We start from the raw sequence: 24625 nt of genomic DNA, 5'->3' as shown, positions 1-24625 counted from the left end.
AAGTTATAAGTCCATTCGGCAATTGTGTAAGATAAATTAAGTTAACTTTATTTGAAATCTTCCTGGAGTAATTCTTTAATAAGGTCGTCTTAATGCAACACCATTTTTTTAATGTATATCGTGTATAATATAAATTAGACACACAGTCACAAATATATCGATTAAACTAATTATAATATAAACTATCTATTTATTGTAATAGCGTACTGAAAATTTGTTAATAATGGAATGCCAATAAAACTATTGTGAGGAAACCATTCCAAATAAAGCATACTTAAAGGTGGACTATTTTTATATTTAAGTAAATTGTAGCTTAAAGTAAATAATATATCGAGACTAGTAGCATTATAATAGTACGTTCTAGTAAAACTATTATAAGCGGTATGGATGTATGTGTCAAAGTTATGTGTTATTCAAACATCGATTATTATCTTCCTAGAAACGATTTTATTGTTGGTAAAATAACTTTGGACACTTTATAACCTGCTGTTCTATTTTATCTAGTTCATTGTGTTTAGAATCATATATCATTTTACTCTATGGGTTCTTTATCTAAAGTTTCTAAAGAAATCTTACTTTGATATTTCAATAAATTGAACAATAAATTAATGGAAAGATGTATGAATGGAATCGCTGGTTAATTAAAATAGAAAAAATTATGTTTAAGGCAGATTTTGGCAGGCGTGTATTTCAGAGAAAGATCAAATGAATCTGTCTGTCTTATTTGATAACCACTCTTAAATAGTTCACTGCGGTTCAGCATTATTTTTAAACCATATTCAGTTTCCTGTAGACTAATAATGTAACTAAGTTGTTGATCGCTGAACAGATAAAACCATGCACTCGTAAAGTGTAGAACATGTATGTTTGGAAATAAATATATTCTGGGATGAATGTTGTAAAGAACAATCCCTTCATTTACTTAAAAGTATACTTAAAATTATTTTCAATTAAAAAAGTAAAATAAAAGTAAAGTAATCGCCTATTTTTTCAGGCAGGCTTTAGGTCCAACTACCAAATTAGGTGCCGTGGACGGAGGCGACTAGCAAACATACTTTACTGTAAATTCCTCATATTAACACATTAAATAAAATGCAAGGCCTAGACCAGTACCGCAATACACCTTAGCTTTGCGGGTCTAGACTATAACCGCTCAACTACCGTGGCGCCTCTTACTTTCAATTAATTCAATTTGATTGACTAGGAAGTGATATTTTGATTCCTTGTTGGATCGCATTCTAGAAAGCAATTGGATTTACAACAAAGATTAATTAAGGATTCATAACTGAGGTAAATATTTTTTGATTCCAATAAATTTAATCTCCTATCATTGGAATACAGTATATCATCTTGATCTTGCAATCGATATTTTTCAACTTTGAAAGTTTGTATTTTACTGAATCTTGGATTTATAAGAAAAGCATTTGGTGTTCCAAATTTTCTAAAGAATAATTTTGGGTGAAGCAGTTAAAGGGAAATCTCTGGGTAGAGCTAGTGGTGGGATAATGGTTTTGTTAAGTAAAAAATGTTCTTTTAATTCCAATTTAATTTATAAAGTCGATATTATTGTTTTACTATGGTTAAGAACAAATTAATTTTCTTTTTTTTTGGGAGTGATATGTTGGAGGCCAATTAAAAGATATATTTATATACTTCTATATAAGCCGAGCTTATCCAGGAGGTTACTACTAAATATTCTAACTTACCAATTCTTTAAGAAGGGATTTAAATTCGCGAATTGGTTCTTTAAATTGTCTGGGCGAAGATATTTTCAATGGTTCAACTCTAATATCAATTGAAACGGTCGATGTTTATATTAATAAAAGGGGGTCGATTATTAGTAGAATGTGTGGAAGATAATGGTGTATTTGAAAATAAACTATTATCTCGGCGACGTGAACGCTAATCAACTGGGACATTAAGAAAATTCTCCTATTTCGGAAAACTTCAATGAAGGCAGGGTGTAAAAAGAGTATAACGATTAAAAAAAAATGTCAGGATAGTTAAGGATGTCTGTCGAATGAAGGAAAATATAGTAGTAGTGCCTCAGGAGACATGAGAAAAATTCTGATGATGGCAAGAAAAGCTAAAGGGAAAAAAGTCTAAGTGGGATTGCAAAAAAATTAACAACCCTCCTGAATCTGACAAGTTTTCTACTACCTTGACGACCTTTTCACACCTTTCTCGGTGCTCAGTTCTCATCCAATCAACGCAGAGGATAGACACCCAATCAGCGCATAATGTTTATTTCCTAAAGATTGCCGAAATACTATCCATATGTTACCCTATTCAAGGCGTATTTTTCTAACACACCAATTGTCATGTTTGACCGAAAACATTTAGTATAAATAATTTACAAAGCAGGTTAAAAATTCAAAACAAAATTTTGAAGAAAGCAAGAATAATCGAAAAAGTTGAAAGAAAACAAAATTGTTAAATTGAAAAAAAGAGAAGAGGATGAGACAGAGGTAAAGGGCTGCAAAAAGAAGCTAAAGGCCTGAAAATGGAATGAATAAAAAATAAGGAAACAACGGAAAAGCTGGGAGAAAACATTGCTTGCTTGTATTGATCTATAGTGTCCTAAAAATAAATAGAGAATGAAGGCCAAGTACGTAGGACCTAAACCACCTTCCCAGCTTTCCTTCAAGTTTACTTGATGAGCTTTTTTTATTAACTAAAAAGAGAAATATTTAGGTAAGAGGGAAAAGCTCCCAACTGTATTAAAAATAAATAAATAACTGCAATATTTAGGCTCATTCGTTGACTCAAATATGGCTGAATTTTCTGAGTAATTCAGTTTTCCAATTGTTATATTAACATTTTTGGTTACTTTTTGTATATTCTTACAAAAAATATTGACTATTCTAACCAATAAATACGAGTATTTGAAGACGTCAAACTAAATATCTGGATTAAAATGTTATGTTCCCAATTCAAGAAATTTAAAAAAATTGATCCAGTCGAGGAAACAACAACATATAATCTATTTTTTAACTTCCAATAATATCCACGGCGGTTATAGGCTAGACCCGTAAAGCTAAGATGTATTGTGGTACTCTAGGCCTTGCATTTTATTTAATGGTTAATATGAGGAATTTATAGTAAAGAATGTTAGGGGCGGTTATAGGCTAAACCCGCAAAGCTAAGATGTATTGCGGTACTAGTCTAGGCCTTGAATTTTATTTAATGTTTTAATATGAGGAATTTATAGTAAAGTATGTTATAGACTAGACCCGCAAAACTAAGATGTATTGCGGTACTAGTCTAGGCCTTGCATTTTATTTAATGGTTACTATAAGGAATTTTATAGTAAAGTATGTTTGCTAGTCGCCTCCGTCTACGACACTTAATTTGGTAGTTGGACGTAAAGCCTGCCTGAAAATTAGGCTTTACTTTACATTACTTTAATCTATTTTGGGGAGTGGCAGGAACTAAATATTGAATTCTGATGGTATTTTCATTTTTAAGTAATGAGGAATTATTATTATTAATTATAAGGAATTCTAATATTGTTTTTGAAATACAAAATGTAATAAGAAAATATCAGGGAATAGATTATTTCAGTGGTTAAGCCTACTTAACTCAGTTTCGAATCCAGCTGTTGGCTCCTGGGATTTTCTCTTTATTTTCTTTTACAGCTCACCTTTCCCAGTGATTTGCAGTGTTTTTTTTTTAATGGACCTTAAATAGATTTATTAAAATTTTGCATTTGCTAAGTGATAGAATATGGAGGATTTATTTCCATTTTGGTATGCTTCTTTAGTTGAAATGATGTAATATTGTAAAGTACGGAAATGGACTAGGATTGGCAAGATACCGTCAGATAGTTAAATTCAAATTGACTCATTTAAAAGACAGTTTATTTAACGAAGACATAGAAAAGAATTCAAAGATCATGTGCTTTTTAAGGATTAGAGGTGATCTCATATACTTTGGCCAGTGTAGGAGGTTTGATGCTGTAAAGAACAAAACGTCAGTGACACTTAAGGTTAGCTTCACCGAGTGAAAGTAGATATGGGATAGATTTTTCCTTTGGGACATCCGCTCATTTCCTCACTCAGTTCGCTCTCTCTTCGTTGGTCTAAGGCCACTTCTTTCTTTACTTCTTGTTAGCCGACGTTGCAGCCGACATATAAAAGAAAATCAACCGTCACTTGTCCACCTGCGTCATACCCAACTTTATTTTGTAACTTCCACAACAAATTTGCTTCTTCCTTCTTTTTAATACATTTTTTTATAACTCTTTTTCCTCCTTTGCAAATAAGTTTATTCAAAAATTCTCTCAAAGAAATGTTTGAGAAATCTTTAAAATCAAACAAAAATTAAGTTTATATAATTTTAGTTAAAATTAATTTGATTTTGATTATTTTAACCAAACTTAGGAGCCTTCCAATTACACCAGATGTATTTGTGTGGGATTCAAACCTCTTTAACATTCTTTAAGAGTTCCTGACTGTCTAGATTTTTGCAAGGAGAGGAGAAGAGCCAACTCCAACTAGTTTGGAAGGTAATGACTTTACTTCGTAGTGTACTTTCTTAACTAATTTCTGGAGATAGAATACTAAGGTGTAAATGATGGTGCCTTTAGAATTGTAGTGGCATAGTTTGTAAGTTGTTGTGTTCAATGTGAGTAGTGTGAGAATGTTTTCTGGATAGTATACTGGACTGTGGTGACCCCCCGGGGAGCGTTGCTCCCTAGAAGTCTCTGCTACTCTAAGTGGGAGAGAGTGTAGGGAAGCAATAAAGCAGTTTGTTATCAGGAATCTAAAATTACCTAAAAAGAACTTACGCAAGGAAGGAATTTCCTTTTTCTTTGCATCGATATTGATACGAAAATATAATATGCAATAGTTTTTAGGGTTAGGACTCCAGTCTTGGAAATTAGTTACCTAAATATGGGGGTCAATGCTTGGAGAATTTCTTGGGCGGTACCTGGTAGAGCACTGTAGCATAAGGTGTTCTATTAAATACCTCTTCACTTTCCGCTTTTAGGATGGAAAGTTAGTTACCCATCATGCAACGTTTGTCCTTGTCACTAGTCACAGCAAACGGCACTAGGTGGCTTCTACTTTTGCGCTGGTAATTGATCTAGATGTAGTCCCGTCCCGACCATGCCTATTTAATCTTGCTTACCAGATTACCTTGAGACAATTTGTCACTTGCAGAAACGTAAAATAAATCTTCAAAATAATTTGTTATTGCATAATTTCATTCTTTACCTAAATACCTATGGAGGAAAAAATTCAAGAGTACATTTTTGACAAGAATTCTTAGCCTTAAAAATCATAGTGGTGGAAATTGGAACTGGTATGTGGGCGTGTAATTGAGCGTGGTTAACCCCTACCTACCTACGGTTCTATTGGTCAGTATACACGCCCACTAGACCCTTGTTCGATCCGCCATTAGGATTTTTAATGATAATAATTTCTATTAAATCAATAGTTTAGAACTTTTTTACTATCCCCCCCCCCCCCCACGAAGGTATTTTATAAAGAATCAACTTATGCATTAAAAATTTGTACTAATATAATTTTTAACTTGACTGATATCTGCGGTTGTTAGCGCCCGGAGCTTATTTCATTGCACTGGCAACCTCCTGACAGTATCCTCTCGTTACAGAGACAACACTGTCCATCGCCGGACAGTGTTGAAAGACCTTTTCTTTATCTTTGAAATAAAAAATGTGAACTGAAAATCAAAGTGACTTATATTTTTAACATCTTAATTTTAGTAAAGTATAGTAATTGCCTATTTTTTCAGGCGTGCTTTACGTCCAACTTCCAAAGTAGGTGTCGTGAACGGAGGCGACTAGCAAACCTACTTTACTATAAATTTCTAATATTTACATGTAAAGCCTAGACTAGTACCGCAATACATCTTAGCTTTGCGGGTCTAGCCTATAACCGCCTAACATACTTTACTATAAATTTCTAATATTAACATGCAAAGCCTAGACTAGTACCGCAATACATCTTAGCTTTGCGGGTCTAGCCTATAACCGCTCTGCTATCGTGGCGCCTTCTTACTTTTATTTTTCAGGAAAGTAAATGGAAAAGTCGGTTAAATTTACAAACCCTAGTAAGACATACGATATCATCCACTTCCTATTTGGTTAGGAGAAATACCATCATTGCCTTCAACGAGATATATTTCCGGTTCCCAATGGAAACTACACCATGGTTTTCCATATCTCTCAGCAGCTAATGTATTCCCAAGTAGGCTTGAGACAACTGTCTCTAGCAGAATTATAATCTTGAAATACTTGACCTCCCATCAGTACAGAAACTACCAATGGCGGAAACTAGACCTTCGTCTTTCTACAGAAAAATACAACTTTTTTGAAATTCATACTTTTTAAAGAAAAGCAGAAAAAATAAACAAAGGATTTCTCGTTTAGTGGTTAGTTTTTAATTTTTTAGTTTTCCTAGAACTGCGCAGTAATTATAGTTTTTCTTTATTATTATCCCTATTGATTGATGAAACTCTACTGTAAAACTAATGTAACTACATAATTCAAATGAGATCGACTATCCTGACAATCTATTATTTACATACAAATAGTTCAACTACTCTGTATTAGTCATTTAATTATACATTACTTTACATTGCTAATTATCACATAGATAACAACATTAGATGGCATTAATAATGCATTCCTAGAAGGATGTGACCCTTTGCAGCAGGTTGGACCAAATTTGCACAATCTGCTCCCCCTCCCCGACAGGTTAAGCCCCTAAAGGATTACGGGCTCACCAATCCCCAGGTTTAGGCAGCTATTTTACAAATCCAGCGATATTTGGTTATTATTGCCTTATTAAATATTCATATTAATTTGTTTAAATCGTTTACTTATTTAGTTACAATCAACGCATTTATTGCGCATTTAATTTTTTTTTTTTTGTTAATAGTGTATTCATAAATAACGTGGCAGACGTGAATGACGGTCATCCAGTGATGGCCGCCATTAGTCACCCAGTTGGTCTCGGGGCCAACGGCGCCTCAGCCGTCTTCGAGGATTGGAGGGTAGCGTAGTTGAAGACAAGTTTGCAGAATTTGGAGATCTGTATGGATTGTATGGTTGCTAACATAGAATGGAGCGTCTACTATGCGGCGGAGTATTTCGGATTGGAGTTCTTGCAGTCTATTGATGTTGGATTTTTTAGCTGTTCGGTAAAGTTCGAGTCCGTAAGTAAGTCCATATTTGTGCGAGAAGAGCTGTATACAGTCGTCGTTTGTTCTGTAGTGAGAGTTTTGAGTCGAGTAGTCTGGCTAGAAGTTTGTATCGTTTGTTTAGTTCGTTACGTTTAAGTCTTGTATGGGGGTTCCAGGTAAGCCTCTTGTCTAGGTACATTCCAAGGTACCGCACATGGTCGGCTGGTGTTTGATGTTTGAGTGTGAAGACTATGTATTTAGACTTATTTGGGTTAATTTTTATACGCCAGTTAATCGAAAAGGGAAAAAATCGGAGGAAGTTCAAATCCGATAATTACAATAGCTTAAGAGTCAAAATCGATCAACCGATAGATATCACTTTACTAAATCAGTTTTTCTTTTTTGTCTTTAAGGAGTTGTTAATGATTAGACATTTCTTTGAAGTGCCATTATTGTTGTCTTGATACCTTTATAATATTATAGAGAATTAAATGTGGAAATAAATGTCTTAATTTGAAGCAAATCAGCTGGCCAGAAGTGCCACTTCACTGAATAAAATGTGTCCGTTTTAAAAATTTACTCGCGTTGCGTTGTCGTCCGAAAACGAACGAGTATATCCACGATTAACATTAGTGACTCCAAATGAATTTAACGCCAAATCACCGCACGGGCAGAGATTGACACTGATTAAAGATACAATTTAATCATAAATTTGATTGATTATATAAAAAAAATTTTAGTTTTAATAAGAATTTAACCGTTTTAGTGACTCTCACGATACCTACATAGATCGACCATCTTATACTCTCATCTACGAGGGGTTAAATAAGGTTTTCTAAACTTCCATTTTGATATTTTAAGGTTTTACTACCTCTCTCTCCAAATCTATATTGATATCCATGGATCCAAGCTTGTGATTTACTTCAAAAGTTTACAGGATCACATTGTTTAAATCATCCGAGTGAAACACAAAAATCTGGTCATCCCACTAGTCTGTAGATCCAGGATGATGTCTTTCCATGATTTGCTGTTTACATATTTCACTCATTGTTCATTTTATTTAGATCATTCGCCACCAATAAACCGTGTCAACAACCGGCCATAAGTCCAAATAGATGCATGCATACTCTGCTGGTTCGACTTGTACAGAGTGTAGGTTGGAGATATTAGTTGTTAATTCGCAGTTAATCTCCTAGAAGAGATTTTTGGTAATGTCCTGCTGCGCCATAAATGTCCGTTTTCAAATAGAAACGTTGAACTACTTTATGTTCAATCCTTTTCCGTTTTTTAACCACTTACAATAAATTTCCTCAAGGTTGGATCAAAGTCATGCCTAGGTAATTTAAACATGAGTCTATTCCGAGTTCTTCAGTGAATTTAATTCCTTTTTCTTTCTTTAAAAAAAAGTACTAAATTGGAATCAACGACAAGAGAAAAGTGTACCATGTATTCAATGATCATGTATTCAATAATTTTATGATCCTCCTTAATTAAAGGTAGAATTAAGTACATGCTTCGTTGAAACTTAGTGCTAGGCATTCACTAATTGCTAGTGAATAAAAGGGGAAGGATTTTGCTAGTCCTAACAAAGAGCTTTAAGGACTAGTAACAAGTGAATCCCACCTTTCCCTGGATTACTTTGTGCATTGTTTCACAAAAGCGCCTGTTAAATCTCCTTTCATAGCGTAATTTACCATAAATGACATTTACATTAATGATGTAAATTCGCAAATAATTACAGGTGATTTTAATAATCATTTTATAATTAGTTTCATTGTTTTTATCAGCTGATAGATCAGATTTTCTTTCTATTTTTGTGTTAGTAATAATATTTATTTAAATAACTCATCTATTTTGGAGTGGTTAGATAAGGTTTTCTAAACTTTCATTTTAGATATTTTAAGGTTTTACTACCTCTAAGTATTTGATTATTAAATTTCTAACCAAACTTCCAAGAAGAAAGCAAGTCAATACACCGTAAGTGCAATTTTAAAGAAAGGCTTTTCCTATAATTTACTGTGAATTAGCCAAACGGATTCATTTGAAGCTGATCAAATAGCGTACTTAAGCTTAAATGTCAGTTTGGCTTATAAGTTTTTCTCAATTAATAATTTGGTTCAGAGTGAATTTATCGCATTCTATCAACATTATTATTAATTTGATCTCTTTATTAAGCAATTCTAAGTTACAAGAAAATTCAATTCTTTTCGTAAATTTTTGGTAAGAAAAAGTCATGTGAGTGTTCATACGAGATTCTTTTCGTGAGAAAGTAAAGTGAAACTATCGATTATGAACGAAAACTAATCGAAAACGATCTTAACTTGAAAAAAAAATCTTGAAAATTGAGAATGATTTTTCTTTTCGAATTATTTGCAAGCATTTTATCTCAATATCTGCATAAAATCAATATAATTTCTAAAACAGCAAAAAAGTTAATAAAATATGAGAAAATAATGAAAGAATTAGAAAAATAAGTGAAAGGTATTATAGCACCATTGTTAGTATGCTTTGACCCAGCCCATGACTGGCTTTCATTGGACGGGGCGTGGTTAAACTAGAGGTGGGCATGTCCCGCCCACAGTCTGCAACCGTACTGCATTCTGATTGGCCACTACTTCAAACGTGATAATTGCTTAGAAATAATTAATTTAAAATTTTTTTTCCAACATTTCTCCCATAGGTATTTGATTAACTTTCGATTAAAGCAAGAAAAAAACATTCTCATTAAAAATACGATAAATGATATTTCTTTTGGGGTAGTACTTCATGTTTTACCCATTTATCGTTAATAGAATCAAAAAAGTTGAGAATTTGTTTTGTTTTATCGTGAAATAGGTAATAAAGAAATGGGCTAGTATGCCGCCATTAAATAGGCTGTAAGCTTATTTTATACTCCATCCGGTGGAGAACTCTAGTGGCAATTTCTGAAAACATAAATGCAGTTTCTACATTCACATTTAACCGTGTTGGCGACTCACTAGACTTATACAGCGCTATCTTAAACTAACATTTAACAATGTTGACGATTCTCTAGACTTATATAGGACTATCTTACACTCACATTTAACACATGATAGTGACTCACTAGACCTACGTAGGACTATCTTACACTCACATTTAACTGTGACTAATGACTCCCTAAGCATTCATTATATAGGACTATATTACACTCACATTTATCCAAGTTGGTGATTCACTAGACTTATATAGGCGCACCTTAAACTCACATTTAACCTTTGTGGTAACTCACAAGACTCTTATATAGGTCCACCTTAAACTCACATTTAACCATGTTGACGACTCACTAGACTTATATAGGATTATCTTACACTCACATTTAACCATGTTGACGACTCACTAGACTTATATAGGATTATCTTACTCTCACATTTAACACATGATAGTGACTCACTAGACCTATGTAGGACTATCTTACACTCACATTTAACTATATAGGCGGCTCACTAAACTTAAACAGGGCTGTCTTAAACTCACATTTAACCATGCTTGTGTCTCACTAGACTTATATAGGACCACCTTATTTAACCATGTTTATGTCTCACTAGACTTATATAAGACCACCTTATTGAGCCTTGTTGGAGGCTCACTATACTTATGTTGGTCCACCTCATATTTAACAATGTTGTTGACTCACTAGACATAAATATGTAGAACCACTTCACACTCACATTTAACTGTGACTAATAACTCCCTAAGCATTATATAGGACTATCTTACACCCACATTTATCCAAGTTGGTGATTCACTAGACAAATAGGTGCACCTTAAACTCACATTTAACCTTTTTTGGTAATTCACAAGACTCTTATATAGGTCCACCTTACACTCGTATTTAACCATGTGACTCACAAGACTTATGTAGGTCTACCTTAAACTCACATTTAACCATGTTGGTGACTCACAAGACTTATGTAGATCCACTTTAAACTCATATTTAACCATTTGACTCACAAGACTTATGTAGGTCCACCTTAAACTCACATTTAAGCTTTTTTTCTTTTTTTTTTGACCGACTTGGTTACTCAATGCGGATAGAGATGTGTTTTATTCTTCATTTATCGGCGTTTTCGGTGTGCTGATAACACTTTGCAAGTTAAAAGTATTACTTGTTACTCCTCCAGTATACTATCTATTATGGGCTATTTTGTTTTATAGATTTCAATGACAAAAAAACCTATTGATCATGGTGCCCCCACCAAACAACAATTGCTCCAGCGATAGCTCAATAGATACGTCACCAGAACGTATTCCAAAGGCCGAATTGCGTTAGCCATTCAACTTGTATTCAGTAATTGTATCTTTTATTCTATTTAGTCCTTCAGTCTTTCCAATCAAATCTTAAGTTTCCGCTCTTGCTCATAAACGAATAGCTACTTAAATCCCCTTTTTCAAGGCTGTACTCAACGACATTTACCTCATCTCGACATTAACAGCTAACACAAGAGTCTTTTGATAAAGTCTGCAGTTAACTTAGTAATTCTTCCTATTAAATTTCTAAAAAAAGAAGAAATTTGAGTGAATAAGCAGAAGTACAGGTTAAAAATGATAAAAGAATAAATAATTAAATGGAAAAGTGATGAAAGGAAATCTGGTTTATGACAATAACATGTTAAAAGAAAAAGAAAACAAAGCAACCTTGAAAATTTTCATTTTTCGCATAAAAGAAAAATTAGACGATGAATAAAAGAGGAGGAAAAATGATAGGAATTAAAAAGAAAAACTCTTAGCAAAGTACAGTACAGGACACTGTTCTTTCGTAATCTATTTAAATAACAGAAAATAATCTCGAAAACATGGAAAGAAAAGAAAAAAAAAATTAAACGGGGTCTGAGGGACTCGGAAAGATCTGTTTAATTCATGTAGAAGAGAAGGAAATACGGAGAGAGCAGGAAACAGAGAGAATAGAAAAAACTTCCCTTCACTTACTTAATTGACTGACTTTATTTTCAATTGTATAGATTTCCATTTAAAGGAAGAAAAGAAAGGAAAAAAAGAAGAAGAAGAAGGATATTGTGGGATAAATTTAAATGAAAAATAAAAGTTCTGTGAAAAGGAGCACTCTGTTGGGCATTATGAATATCACATCAGGCTGACGTACTACCAGGTTTAGTCGCCATTGTCTTTTTTTTTATTTAACGAATAATTTTATGAAGTAAAAAAACAGAAAATTAAAAAGGAATTCGCGCTCTATAACAAAGGAGTTGGAAAACTCGTTAACTCAAAACAAAACGGTGACGTAATTCTGCTTTGCTGATAAATTGTATCATTAATAAAAAATAAATAAAATAATTTAAAATTCAATAAATAATCAGAAGGATATAGCAACGAGAGCCGCTGAAAGTGGAGTAAGTGGGAATTGAAGAGGCTCTGGGCGAAGGTAGGAAGGAGGTTGACAACAGGCCAAGAATTCATCAGAACACAGAAAGAAGGTACTTGTTGGATCTGGGTAAGAAGTATTTAGAGGAGTCCTTCTTGAAGACGCCAAGAAAATAGCAAAGCAGTCCATCAACTAATTAAAGTCTAACAAAAAGAAGAAGCCATAAAACAGACAACAAAGAAGATGTGGTTAAAAAATTGTAAAGAGCAATAACGACTGTCCTTTATTCAGTTACTAGATTGTAACTGGGTCGGATGTATGTCATTAGAATCAACCTCTAAAAGGGATATGGGATGGTCTGGTAACTGGATATTGCTGGACATACACAGTGAAGTATGGGCTAGTAAGCTCCTGGAGGAAGATAATAACCATAAACGGATAGTTCAAGGTGAACCCCCCAGTAATGGAGATCACAGACTGGAGCTAGTGTATAAAAGCCATCTTTAGCTCTCCTTTGGTTATCATCTACAGCAATATCAGCAACAAGAACAACAATGCTGCCAAACCAATAGAATACAGCTTCCAGCATATAACTATTAATGGCATAGTTTTGGCAAACTTCCAACCCATCTAGTTCATCTTCTACAACCGACTGTCTAACCAGATTTCATATGGGCGACATGTCCAAATGTGATAAATCCACAATATCATTTATTGTTATGAATAGCCGAATGGATTAAATGTGCTTCTTCATTCTAAAGTGTACAACATTTATAACTGCTTTTCATTTAAGGGAAAAGAAAAAATGACGGGTCTGAATAAATGTTTTTCAATAGAAATAAAACAATAAATTCTTTACAAAATTTTTAGTTTAATAGGAATACGAATAATCGAAGGTTAATTAATTGAAATTCAGGCGCCACGATAGTCGAACGGTTATAGGCTAGACCCGCAAAGCTAAGATGTATTGCGGTACTAGTCTAGGCCTTGCATTCTATTTAATGGTTAATATGAGGAATTTATAGTAAAGTATGTTTGCTAGTCACCCCCGTCCACTACACCTAATTTGGTAGTTGGATGTAAAGCTCGCCTGTAAAATAGGCTTTACTATAAATTAAAGGTAACCCTAAAATAGTTAAATAATAAATAATTCAGCTGTTAGAAAAATAAAACCAACTCCTAGTATGCCGAATCGCCATTCCTTCGTAAATCGGCAAATAAAAGTTTTCCAGAAGAAATTAGAGAAAGTTCCAGATTTTTGAAAGAGTCTGAAGTAGGAAACAAGCCCATTTAAAGGTACTGGAGGATCTTTTTCACATTTTCGCAGATTGTCGTAACTGTTATTGTGATTACCATTGTCACAATCTCTTAATTGCAGTTATCGTCAAAACGCCCTTAGCAAATTTAGTTCCTAAACCCCCCCCCCCTTAATTTTTGCAATTCCCTGAAAAGGGGAAAAGTTTTTGTCAGGAGATAGCAGTAATATCAAGCTATTGTAATGAACGGCAACTTTGTCCAACACTTTCATCAATATAAACATCTCTGACTTGAATACCAGAAATTTTCTCATGAAACCAGCTGGCATAAATAAAAGTCAAATAAATAAATATACTTCTCATGTTTCTACAGCACTCCTGTTGGTTTCAAAACAAATCACTTTAGTTTGTCACAATTCACTGTCAATCACTTGTCAAAAATATTATGATTGATTTTGTTTTTTAGAATTTATTTGGCCAAAAGAATAAAGTGATACTTTCATAGAATTCAGGTGCCAAAAATTATTTAATAACAACCCATTTTGAAATTTATCACTGTTTCTCATGGGCTGTTTGCAATGAATTAGTGTATTGTGTCTCATAGTTCCATTTATTTATTTTATTATTTATTTTTATTTTTTGGTAGAGCTAAGTACGTCCCACCACTGATTACAATTCACGAGGAGTGTTTGCTTCACAGATTTGTGTGTCTCAAATTTCACGTTCGAAACTTATCATTTCGCCACACCTTTCACATAAGTATTATTTTTATTAAATGATGTCTCACAGCATCCCATATCATCTTCCATCATCTGATTTCAAACTTTCTCCTTAACTCATCCCTCCAAAGCTTCATCACACCAGTTATCATCATGAAAAGTATAAAACTTTTTATTAACACTGATATGAGAAAAAAAAAGAGGAAAATCTTTTTCTAAAATCACTTAAAGGACTTAAAAACAGTCATTTCCTAGGGAAAACCAGAAAAAGGAAAAATTTGACTTGGTCGCTGTTAAGGGAGATTAAAAAATATATAAGATTAAGTAAAAAAATAAAAATCTACTCGGGGAAAGGGTAAGAAAAAGATTGGAAAACCCAGTCTTGCGAGAGAAAATTACTTTTCCTCATTTTCTCCATTAAAACGTTTTTAAAAAACATGTCAGCAAATATAAAATTTGACAGGTTATTATAATAAATAACTTTCAAATGATGATGATGACGTGAAAAAATAAGGAGGAGGGATCATATTTTCCCAGCTAAATAGAAAACAGAAGTTTTGATGAGAACACGAAATTAGTAAAAGTTAGCAGCTTGTTAAATTAAAAACTGAGTTCGATTACTCCACTGTTGGCCTTCAAATTTCTATTAAAATGATTTAAATTAAAGTATTCTAGTCTTAACAATGCTCGTGTCTACAAACCATTAGAATATATTGCCTGACTATAAGGAGGCGGCAACTATTGCACTTTAATTATATAAATTGATTTCACTGACACATTCATTGCTAATTACTCTGAAACAACAACTAAGAATCTCGTGAGATTTTAATAAAAAAAAAAAAAAGATGTATTAGTAATTAGGTTTAATTGCTCGCTTTTATTACTGTCAGAAATGGGAGAGGGGAAAGTTAATTATTGTAACCTCCTTTAATTGCCATTTAAATCCCAAGTGTTGTTTACAACATGAACAGCTGATGTAAATGTTAACCACAATGATTTACTAGTGTGACGACAAAAACTTTTCTAGTTAACACGCTCATCTTAGTAATGAAAAAAATATATCTCTTAAATGAACTCGGTTATCGGTTTTGGCTTTTTTCTTAACAAGTCACTTGCTTTTCAGTCAGCAAATGAGAGAGAGACGTTAACGTAACGAGAAAATCTAAATCTCTACACCAATCTCATGAATCCACCTCAGACGATGGAAACCAGCAGAAACGTTACCAATCTTTTGTAATTCAAGCACAGGAATGAATTATTTTTGTGAGTCTCTGTTTCATTACTTAATCTTGGAAGGATATGCTTATCTTCGTGTGTTAGAGATGCCACGGTAGTCGGAGTGGTTATAGGCTAGACCCGCAAAGCTATAATGTATTGTGGTACTAGTCTAGGCCTTGCATTCTATTTAATGTTTTATTATGAGGAATTAATAGTAAAGTATGTTTGGCGGTTAGATGCTAGACACGCAAAGCTAAGATGTATTGCGGTACTAGTCTAGGCCTTGGATTCTATTTAATGGTTAATATGAGAAATTTATAGTAAAGTATGTTAGGCGGTTATAGGCTAGACCCGCAAAGCTAAGATGTATTGCGGTACTAGTCTAGGCCTTGCCTACTATTTAATGTGTTAATATGAGGAATTTATAGTAAAGTATGTTTGCTAGTCGCCTCCGTCCACGACACCTAATTTGTTAGTTGGATGTAAAGCTTGCCTGAAAAATTAGGCATTACCTTACTTTACTTTACTTTTACTTTACTTTTTTTTTCTTTGTTTGTTAGAAGGCCGTCTTTCCTGTTCATGAATATTCATATTTGGATTTTTATAAGAACTTGATAATTATTTCATTAAATGAAAAGCGAAGTCAAAAAAAATCATACTTAAAAGGAAAAAACATAACTTTTTACCAAAAATTAATTTCAATGAAAATGAAAAGGTTTCTCCCTCTCTTTTATAGCTAAACTTGGTGGAAAGTACGAGTAATGCGCTAAGGAAAAGCTATTACTATTTTCCCAGTCTTGAATGAAGCAATATCTGCTAATATTTTCATTTAAAAAAAATATATACATATATCATGTTTACCCAGTTTCTTTTTCATTTCCTTTATTACACAGTTATTAAAGTTTAGTTTTTCTTTTTGGGCCCCTTTCATCATTTTTAGGAGTTAAAAACAAAAAACAAGGATTTAAAAATACTACTCTCATTTATCTCTTATGAGTTTATGTTGGGATTAGCTGAACTTTGCACAAAACGTGCCCAGTGTGCATCTTAATGCAAACTTCTTTTTTTTATTATTATTACACTTACGTTGCGGTTTTTGCTTCCGCTATTGTGTTTAATTTAATGAATTTAATGATTCAGGCGATAACTCATTTCAAACAGTGAACACGATCGCAATTCTGACTCTTACAGCTAACTTGTAACCCACTTAAATAAAACCTTTGCGAATATTCGATAATACAAAATACATTTTTATGTAGCATTTTAGTGAGTGTTGTCGTATAATATTGAAATAATTCATTTTCAGTAATTAATTGTTGAATTACTGGTCTTCTTCATAAAGGATTGGTGACTTTTTAGAGAGAAAAAGCAGGCAAAGTAATAAAAAAAAGCACATTAAAAATACAAATGTAATATTATTTTAAATAATAATACATAATAAAATCATTTTTGCCAATAAATACATTTTATCATTATCTTAGGAGGTCATATTTACATATATGAAACCATTTACGTAATTTCCTGGCTGAAGATTGAGCTCAACAAGTCTAAAGCATCTAACTCACTTAGAAGCATTCGTATTTCAAAGTTTGAACACATTTTGGGCAGCTTACCTCTCTTCTAAAGTAATTAACTTTTACTATTTCCGTGCAGCATATAACCAACCTCCTGCCATACTTTTAACTACCTCTCTTTGGAAAACTTAATCCTTTTATATCCTTAAGGTAGGTTATAGTATTGTTTCAAATAGTCCCTTATTTAAATAATACATTACTCATAGAAATAGACACCAAAATATTGGGCGCCACAGTAGCTGAGCGGTTAGAGGCTAGACCCGCAAAGCTAAGATGTATTGCGATTTTATTTAATGTGTTAATATGAGGAATTTATAGTAAAGTGTGTTTGCTAATCGCCTCCGCCCACGACACCTAATTTGATAGTTGGATGTAAAGCTCGCCTGAAAAAATAGGCGTTACTTTACTTTTTTTTACGTATATTGTACATATATTTCTTTTTTGTTACAGGTAAGTGACAATTCTGCTAAATTTGTCCAATTTATGTAGAAATTTAAACGCAGTAAGTTTTACTAAATTTATACATGAAATTTACATATAAATATATTATTTTTAACCAATTATAAATGGTGTATGGTGTAGGAATGTTAGCCCTACTATGTACGATATGCCTAAAGGGCTTTCGTAGCAACTCCACTGAGACAGTATGAATGTATTTGTGGGTGTCTGTAGGTTTGCTACATCAATTTCATTTCCCTAAATCAATTTAAGTTCATAATTCTTTTGCTGCATAATTTCATAAATTTCCTGCCTGAAAAAGTAGACTTAATTTTATTAAATTAAAGTACTTATTTTATTTTTTGGAGCGTTTAAGTAATAAAATAATTGGTAGTATTCTGTCCGCTAAGAATTAACTATCCATTTCTTCCATTGCTTCCTATGGCCACTCTAGATGAGATATATTTGCTAAACGCTATAAGCGATTTTAACATTCAATGGAAAATTTAAATTCAACTGAGTTGTTGCACATTCAAAATGTTAACCATTTGTTAATTACAGTATTTTCTATACATTTATCCAATCCGATAGTTGGATGCTATTGAATTAAATTTGATTGGCTTGTTTCACACACTTTTAGAGCGTGATTCTCCTAGAAGGTATAGTTTGCCTCTAGACCACATTATCGCGTACAGCACAGAGCATTAAATCCTGGCATTGCCTCAAGCAAAGTTGTGGGTGTCTGAGATAGAACAGGACAGCTTTCCAATCATCAGTTTTGGATTATAATAGAACCTGTTCGAATGAACTTAATTGAATTAGGTTAAAGCTGAACACAAATTTGAAAGATAGGCAATCGATAATGATAATATGTAAACATGAATTCAAGGGCATACAGTTTATAGATTCTCTAGTAACTGATCAGGAAATTAAATCGATATTGCAGTATTTAATAATATAATTAATTCCATTTGTACCATATCTCGTCTGTGTTGAAAATATCCTGTAGGATGCGAAGGAAATAACATTCTAGTTTTTATATTTATTAAATTTTTATGCAATACTGGGTAATAATTAAAAATTATTGATTTTCTTTTGTAATATCACATTATAAATTTAATTTCTAAACAATTCTTTTTTACTTGCCAAGAAGCAAATCAGCAGGTACCCAATTAAACGAAATAAAACCCATACATTTTCTAGCCACTGGGTTACCACTTTCTGCTCAAGATTTCACCAGAATAGTGTAGATCCCTTAGCAAAGAACAAACCTTCTTCAATTAAAAACAATTCCTGCTTTAATCCCAGAAAGCGAGAGAAGTATAATGGCTCCTGTAATGTCAAACATAAGCATGGGTTTAGAGCAGCAACCTGGGTGAGATGGGTTTTTTTTTTTACCCCCTGGTGAATCCTTTCCACTTTGATATTCCAGCTGTTCCAGCTTTTAGCTTGATGAATGCACTAGATATTCCAGGGAGTCTGATCTCTGATCACGTTCGCACACCGTCCTCTGTAATGTATTTTGAAATGACACTCGCTTTTCCTGTTTTATTCCTGGAAATGGTTTCAATTTGAAAATAAAATTATTGTAATGGTAGTAGTTTCTCTGTTTCATCTTCGATGTCTCTTTTACTTTTTAATAATGGAAGTATTACTTTTTGAAATGGCATTAACAAAGTATCTAACGTGCTGCAAGAATTTCTGCTAAAAGAAGTTCTCTAAAATTTAAAAAGAATGATGGACATTTTTTCAACCGAAGTTTCAAATTTGTTGGTCACAAATTATTGTATATATTTTCTTAAATTGATTGCCTACAGCATCTTCAGTCTCTTTTGTAAAATAAATCTTTTTTTTATTAATTTCTTTACGTCGAACTACTAAATTAGATGTCGTTCATATAGCACTGTTCAATAACCGCCGAACCCTGAGATGTAAAATGCTCCAACAAAGAGAAAAACTAATAGCTAGCAACTGGATTCGAACCCGGGATCTCCGGTGGTTGCTTTTAAATAAAAAAAAAAGTTGTCAAGACAATTTTGTAAAAACTCAGGCATCTCGGCTTAGCCAGTAGAGTCCCTCCCATCTTGGTTAATTCGAACTTTCTAATTACTACAAATAACTTAAGAGTGGAGAAAACGAAGAGGACAAAACCCGTCATTATTACAATTAAAATAAGTTTGTAGCAGTTCTTTTTTCCAGACCTTGATCAGAAATTATTTTTGAGGAATTTTGCGTTTTAGTCAGTTTAAAAAACATCTTTACGCCAACGTTTCGTCATCTTCAGGGCTACAAAAATAAAAACTAGAGATCTGGATGTTTACAAAATTATAACAGAGAGAAACTAAGACTTAGTTTTTATTATTATTATTTCAAAATCGAATCGAAATAATATCTTAGTCCCCATATCAAGAAATGGTCAACATTCAGATTTCTCGAACCTCTGAGGTTGTACTGAATATAGTTCGAAACGTTGGCACGAAGATTTTTTTATACATAAACTGACCAAGGAAAATATTCGGTCCGGTTTATGATAATGAAACTGATAGTTGAAGAATACAAAGGAACTCCGAGCACCATCAGTTGTACAAAGACGTCTGCGTAACGCACTTTATAAGAGTCCGACGAATGGAGTGGCTAGCTCATGTGGAAAGAATGACTGAAAACGGTATGCCGCGCAGATTACTGTTTGGTAACACTGTTTGGCAAAAAAAGAATTGGAAGACCACGTAGGCATTGGCTCCAGGAGGTTGAGGAAGACTAGAAGACCGTTGGAGTGGATGACTGGAGAAGAAAAGCGAAAAATAGGAATATATCTGGAATGAGGTTATTCGAGAGGCCAAGGCCCACCGCGGGCTGTACAGCTACGAGAAGTAATTAAGAAAGTAAACTGACCAAAAACTCCAGATACCTCAAAAATATTACAATTAAAATTTTCAGGAAAATGATTGCTAAGAGATTACTAAATAAATATTAGTGGTCAATGTGGTAAAACATATTTTTGTAAAATAATAATGAAAAATAAAGTGGGGGGCGCTGGCTACAAAAAAAAAATAAATAAAAATTATATTAGCAACAAAAATATTAAATCAACCTTTGCAAATTAATATTGCAAAAGGCCACAGTATAATGGCACTGTCATTTGCAGCCCCATCATATTCCTCTTAAAAACTCTTATCATCATTGCCACATAATGAGATAATTTTAAATAATTGATTCAATAACCTTTGGCTTTGTTATATTTATTTCTTTCTGGTTTTTGATCGTTTTCTTTGTAAATAAGTATAACTAGTATAATATTTTCCGTAGTATAATATTTATTTTAACTCCATACTTTAGAGGAAAAGTGTTTCTGTATTTTAGGTATTTATTTTTTCATTTCTGAATTGGGGTTTCATCAATTTTTCCTACACCACATACCTCAGCATTTGCTTGTGTGTTTGTCGGGCTGCACTAAGTGCATTCTCTACTGACGCTTCTAAATCCATAAACCAGCAGCTGTACCTTTCCTCTCCAGTTATATTAAGTAAAAAAGTAAAGTAAAGATCCGAACAAATTTATCAATTATAATTGTAGTAAAAGGGTTTATATTGATTTTCTATAACTTGAATTTTCCATTCATAAATTAATATAATTCATAATGGTTGGTTATTGATGATGAAACGTTCACTTGTGGGGAAAGTAGTGTAACTCGGTACCCGAATTCATGGAAAAGCGTTTCACTAGAAGATAAGATTTAATGTGGAGGGTCCCAGGGTTAGCAGAGAAAAAGAGAGAGAGAGAGATGAAGGAGGCTGTGGTGGGATTGTTTACCACAAAACTGAGAAAATAGAAGCGTACATTTTTCTCTCGACTGAAACATCTATTACAGACCATTACAAAAAGATAACTTGTTGTTTTCCAACTACAGCCTATCTTCACCCACTTTAGCTGTGAATCACGTTTAATTTGTTTTACTCCAAGAGACGACGATAATTCATTTTTCTTTGGTATTAATGGTTGTATTAATGTGAAAGATTGTTTCGATAGCAGGTTACAGAGGTTGGAAAACTGAATGGAGGAGATTAATGATCTAGTTAGACTGTTTGCTTATTCGAACAGGGTTTTTTAAACTAGGGCTCAGGAGTTTTGTTGTGAGTTAGTAACGGAATTGGTAATGGGCGTTGTTACCCCTTTTCGTGGACAAGACGAAGCAATTATAAACCTAAAAGCTATATCCTGGAGGTGTTGAGAATGGCAGAACTAATTATAGCTCTATGCTTAATGCTTATGAGTGGAATTCATTCATTAATGTTGAGGGCAACGTTGGATATCCACATTGTAACGGCCCACTCAAATTATAATTCACCCTAAATATGAAATGAAATATAATGTTAGACGAAATTCAGAAGAATTATTCTTGTAGAGGTCAGCACTGGAGTTTTTACCATTGTCAAAGACAAAGATTACAGGAGTGTACACAGAGCGGAGCAAAGGAGAACATGGCTAGCTACTAAGATTCCAATCTTGAAGGAAATAAACTTGGAAGCAAGAGAGAATAGTTTGTTAAAGAAGAAACTCAGCATTCACAGGAACTTTCTAATCTGGCGGTATCTGATCAACATTGGAAACGGAAAGAACACCAGAATCAACGCAGAAAATACCATACAAAGTTCAGAAAATTGGAGGAAGCGATTTTTCCAATCTCAGATTTTCATTTCTCCGATTAACGGCAGGATCTCCACTAGTTCGAAGAAAGCAACGCTAGCAGAGCATGATAACTAAGCGGTGAGAGGGAACCCTTTTCTATCCATAGCTTCTTTCTTAGCCCATGTAAGCTGCCCGAAATAATAATAATAAAAACAATAGTCAGAGACTAAGATAAAAGTCTCCTGGAGATAAAAATGGACTGGAGCTAGCAAAGAATCATAGCAGTCCGTACGAATAGAGCAACAACCTTAAAAGGGAAACAGCATAAGATCCTCCACTGTGTCTACCTTTTCCCGACCAAAGATCCTTACCCTAATCTGCCCAAATACCAAAAGATCCATCAGCAGATTTTATCAGAAGAGGATTATCGATTTGGAGGGGGGGGAGTTTCTGTCTTTTTTCCAAAAACTCTTGAGCCTAATTTTGTAGAGACGACATTGACTCCTGGTTTGGCCAGCCAAGTCCACCTCCTAGCTTCATGATATCCTCCTTAAGACCCGGAAACCAGAGTAGATGAACATGTTTAGTACCAAATAGCTCTTTCACTCTCATAGAACATTTTAATACCAGTCTAGAAATGAAAACGTGAGTTCAGCGCGTTCAATTCAGCCTGGGAGAAGCATCCACCAAACATTCTCTGATCAAGTACTCTGTAAGGCATTTAAATTCCTAAAGATGAAGCTTTTCATGTATATAAAAAAAAAGTATTTCCATTTTCCACATGTATTTTCCAAATTTAAATTAGTTAGCGTTTGACAATCCAACAGTTTACTTCAAGAGTACCTTTAACATCTGTTCGAACAACGACTACCACTCACATTGCAAATTTAACCATAATTAAGTCTATAATTAAGTTAGCTCGGTAATTGTGATTACTGTAATAGTCTATAGTATAGTATTATTACATTTATAAGTGTTAGTATAAAGGACTACATAATACACTAACGATTACTACTAATCGTCACTTGTGACAGTATCCACAAGTAACACGAACTATCAAAGACCCAATTACTGCGCTAGAAACCCAAATCTAATGGAAATTACGTTTGACGACCCCAAATTAACAATCGCCAACACACACTTGCACAAATACAGAACAAAATACCTTAAATGCATTTTTTTTTGCAATCCTATGTCGGATAACATTATTTGCGTATCGGGTAGACTTCAAGATGGAAAGAATTTTCAAAAATTGCACAATATTTCTTACAATTCTTTAAGTGTTGGCATTAAATTCTCTCTGTTCTTGTTGAGGACAGTTTTTATTATTAATTAGTCTAAATCTGGATAAATGGCAGAGAACATAATCTTGGTCAATCAGGGTGGTTCTAAAATGAGCCACAAATACATCCCGTGGGATACTACCTCTTAGCAGAGAACTGTATTACTGTTTCCCTTCCGTATTAAGCGACCAAGTTATACTCGAAGTAGACTGGCAAAAACCTGTTCTGTTTCCCAGCTTTAGCCCATATAACTATACTGGGAAGACTGGCTGTTTCAAAGGGAGAACCCCCTTTTTTAGCCCAAAGTGTCGGCTATTTCATTTCTGGATATCCCACAATGTATTGGTGCCCCACTCTTGGGGCCAGCAGTTCTCAAAATGAGCATCCTTGCCTTCTTCTAATGTGCTGTTTTCATAGAATCATCATTCAGAACAAATATTATTCTTTTAGCCGATATGTCGATCTGTTTAGAGATCAGCGACGTTAAATACTGTTGCCTATGCGTATGGAGTTTTAAAAGTCTGCTTTAATGTAAATACAAACAGCCTCCAATTCGTCACACATCTTGTAGTTATTTTTGATACATCCATTCGATGCATAGATAACTAAATACATCGATTAAATTCAGCATTATGATATTATAAAATTGTAACAAATCAAACACACTTAGCATTGAAGTTACTGAAAGTCGTTCCTACAAATTTATTTCTTCCTGTTTCCCTTCCCACTATTCGTAAAGAGCATAACAATAATTAAACACATATTTCTTTGGTGCCCAAATGGTTTAAAATGAGTTTTCCTAAAGAGTTCATGCATAAATAATTGAAAGATACATTTAAAATATTGCCTAAAACGAGCTAGAAGTTCCAAAATTATTAATCCCTTAATAAAGGGATAAGTTAGTTAGGGGAGTATGCATTAGACAGAGATAATTCTCAATGTAATAGTAATTAGGTACGTGGGTTTTAAAACCCAATTTTTCTTCTCCCTTGACCGCAAAACTAGTGGAAACTCGAGACAA

At 33.5% G+C, this 24625-nt stretch overlaps 2 protein-coding genes across 17 annotated transcripts in view; one reads left to right on the top strand and one right to left on the bottom strand.

The window, feature by feature from the left end:
• Positions 1-24625, bottom strand: part of LOC141453470 (uncharacterized) — a 337574-nt gene that overhangs the window by 278052 nt on the left and 34897 nt on the right. The gene's annotated exons all lie outside the window — the stretch shown is intronic.
• LOC141453471 (uncharacterized) overlaps positions 1-24625 on the top strand; it is a 291215-nt gene that overhangs the window by 240887 nt on the left and 25703 nt on the right. For 2 of the 13 annotated variants that reach the window (XM_074126771.1, XM_074126773.1), the window contains one exon: positions 15589-15728. The exons of 4 other annotated variants lie outside the window; for them this stretch is intronic. In XM_074126771.1, the coding sequence (XP_073982872.1) occupies positions 15716-15728 (13 nt within the window). In that variant the 5' untranslated portion in view covers positions 15589-15715. Of the gene's footprint in view, positions 1-6908; positions 7186-8970; positions 9130-15392; positions 15510-15588; positions 15729-17707; positions 17760-24625 lie in introns of those variants that run through there. 7 more of the 13 variants (XM_074126775.1, XM_074126780.1, XM_074126770.1 and 4 more) reach the window with 7 other exon arrangements.

This window comes from Rhodnius prolixus, unplaced genomic scaffold (assembly GCF_049639745.1).
Source record: "Rhodnius prolixus isolate KJV_2025 unplaced genomic scaffold, Rpr scaffold_3, whole genome shotgun sequence".
In the NCBI taxonomy this organism is placed as follows: Eukaryota; Metazoa; Arthropoda; class Insecta; order Hemiptera; family Reduviidae; genus Rhodnius; species Rhodnius prolixus.
The sequence above is the reverse complement of the archived record's forward strand: the minus strand, read 5'-3'. Positions and strand labels throughout refer to the sequence as shown.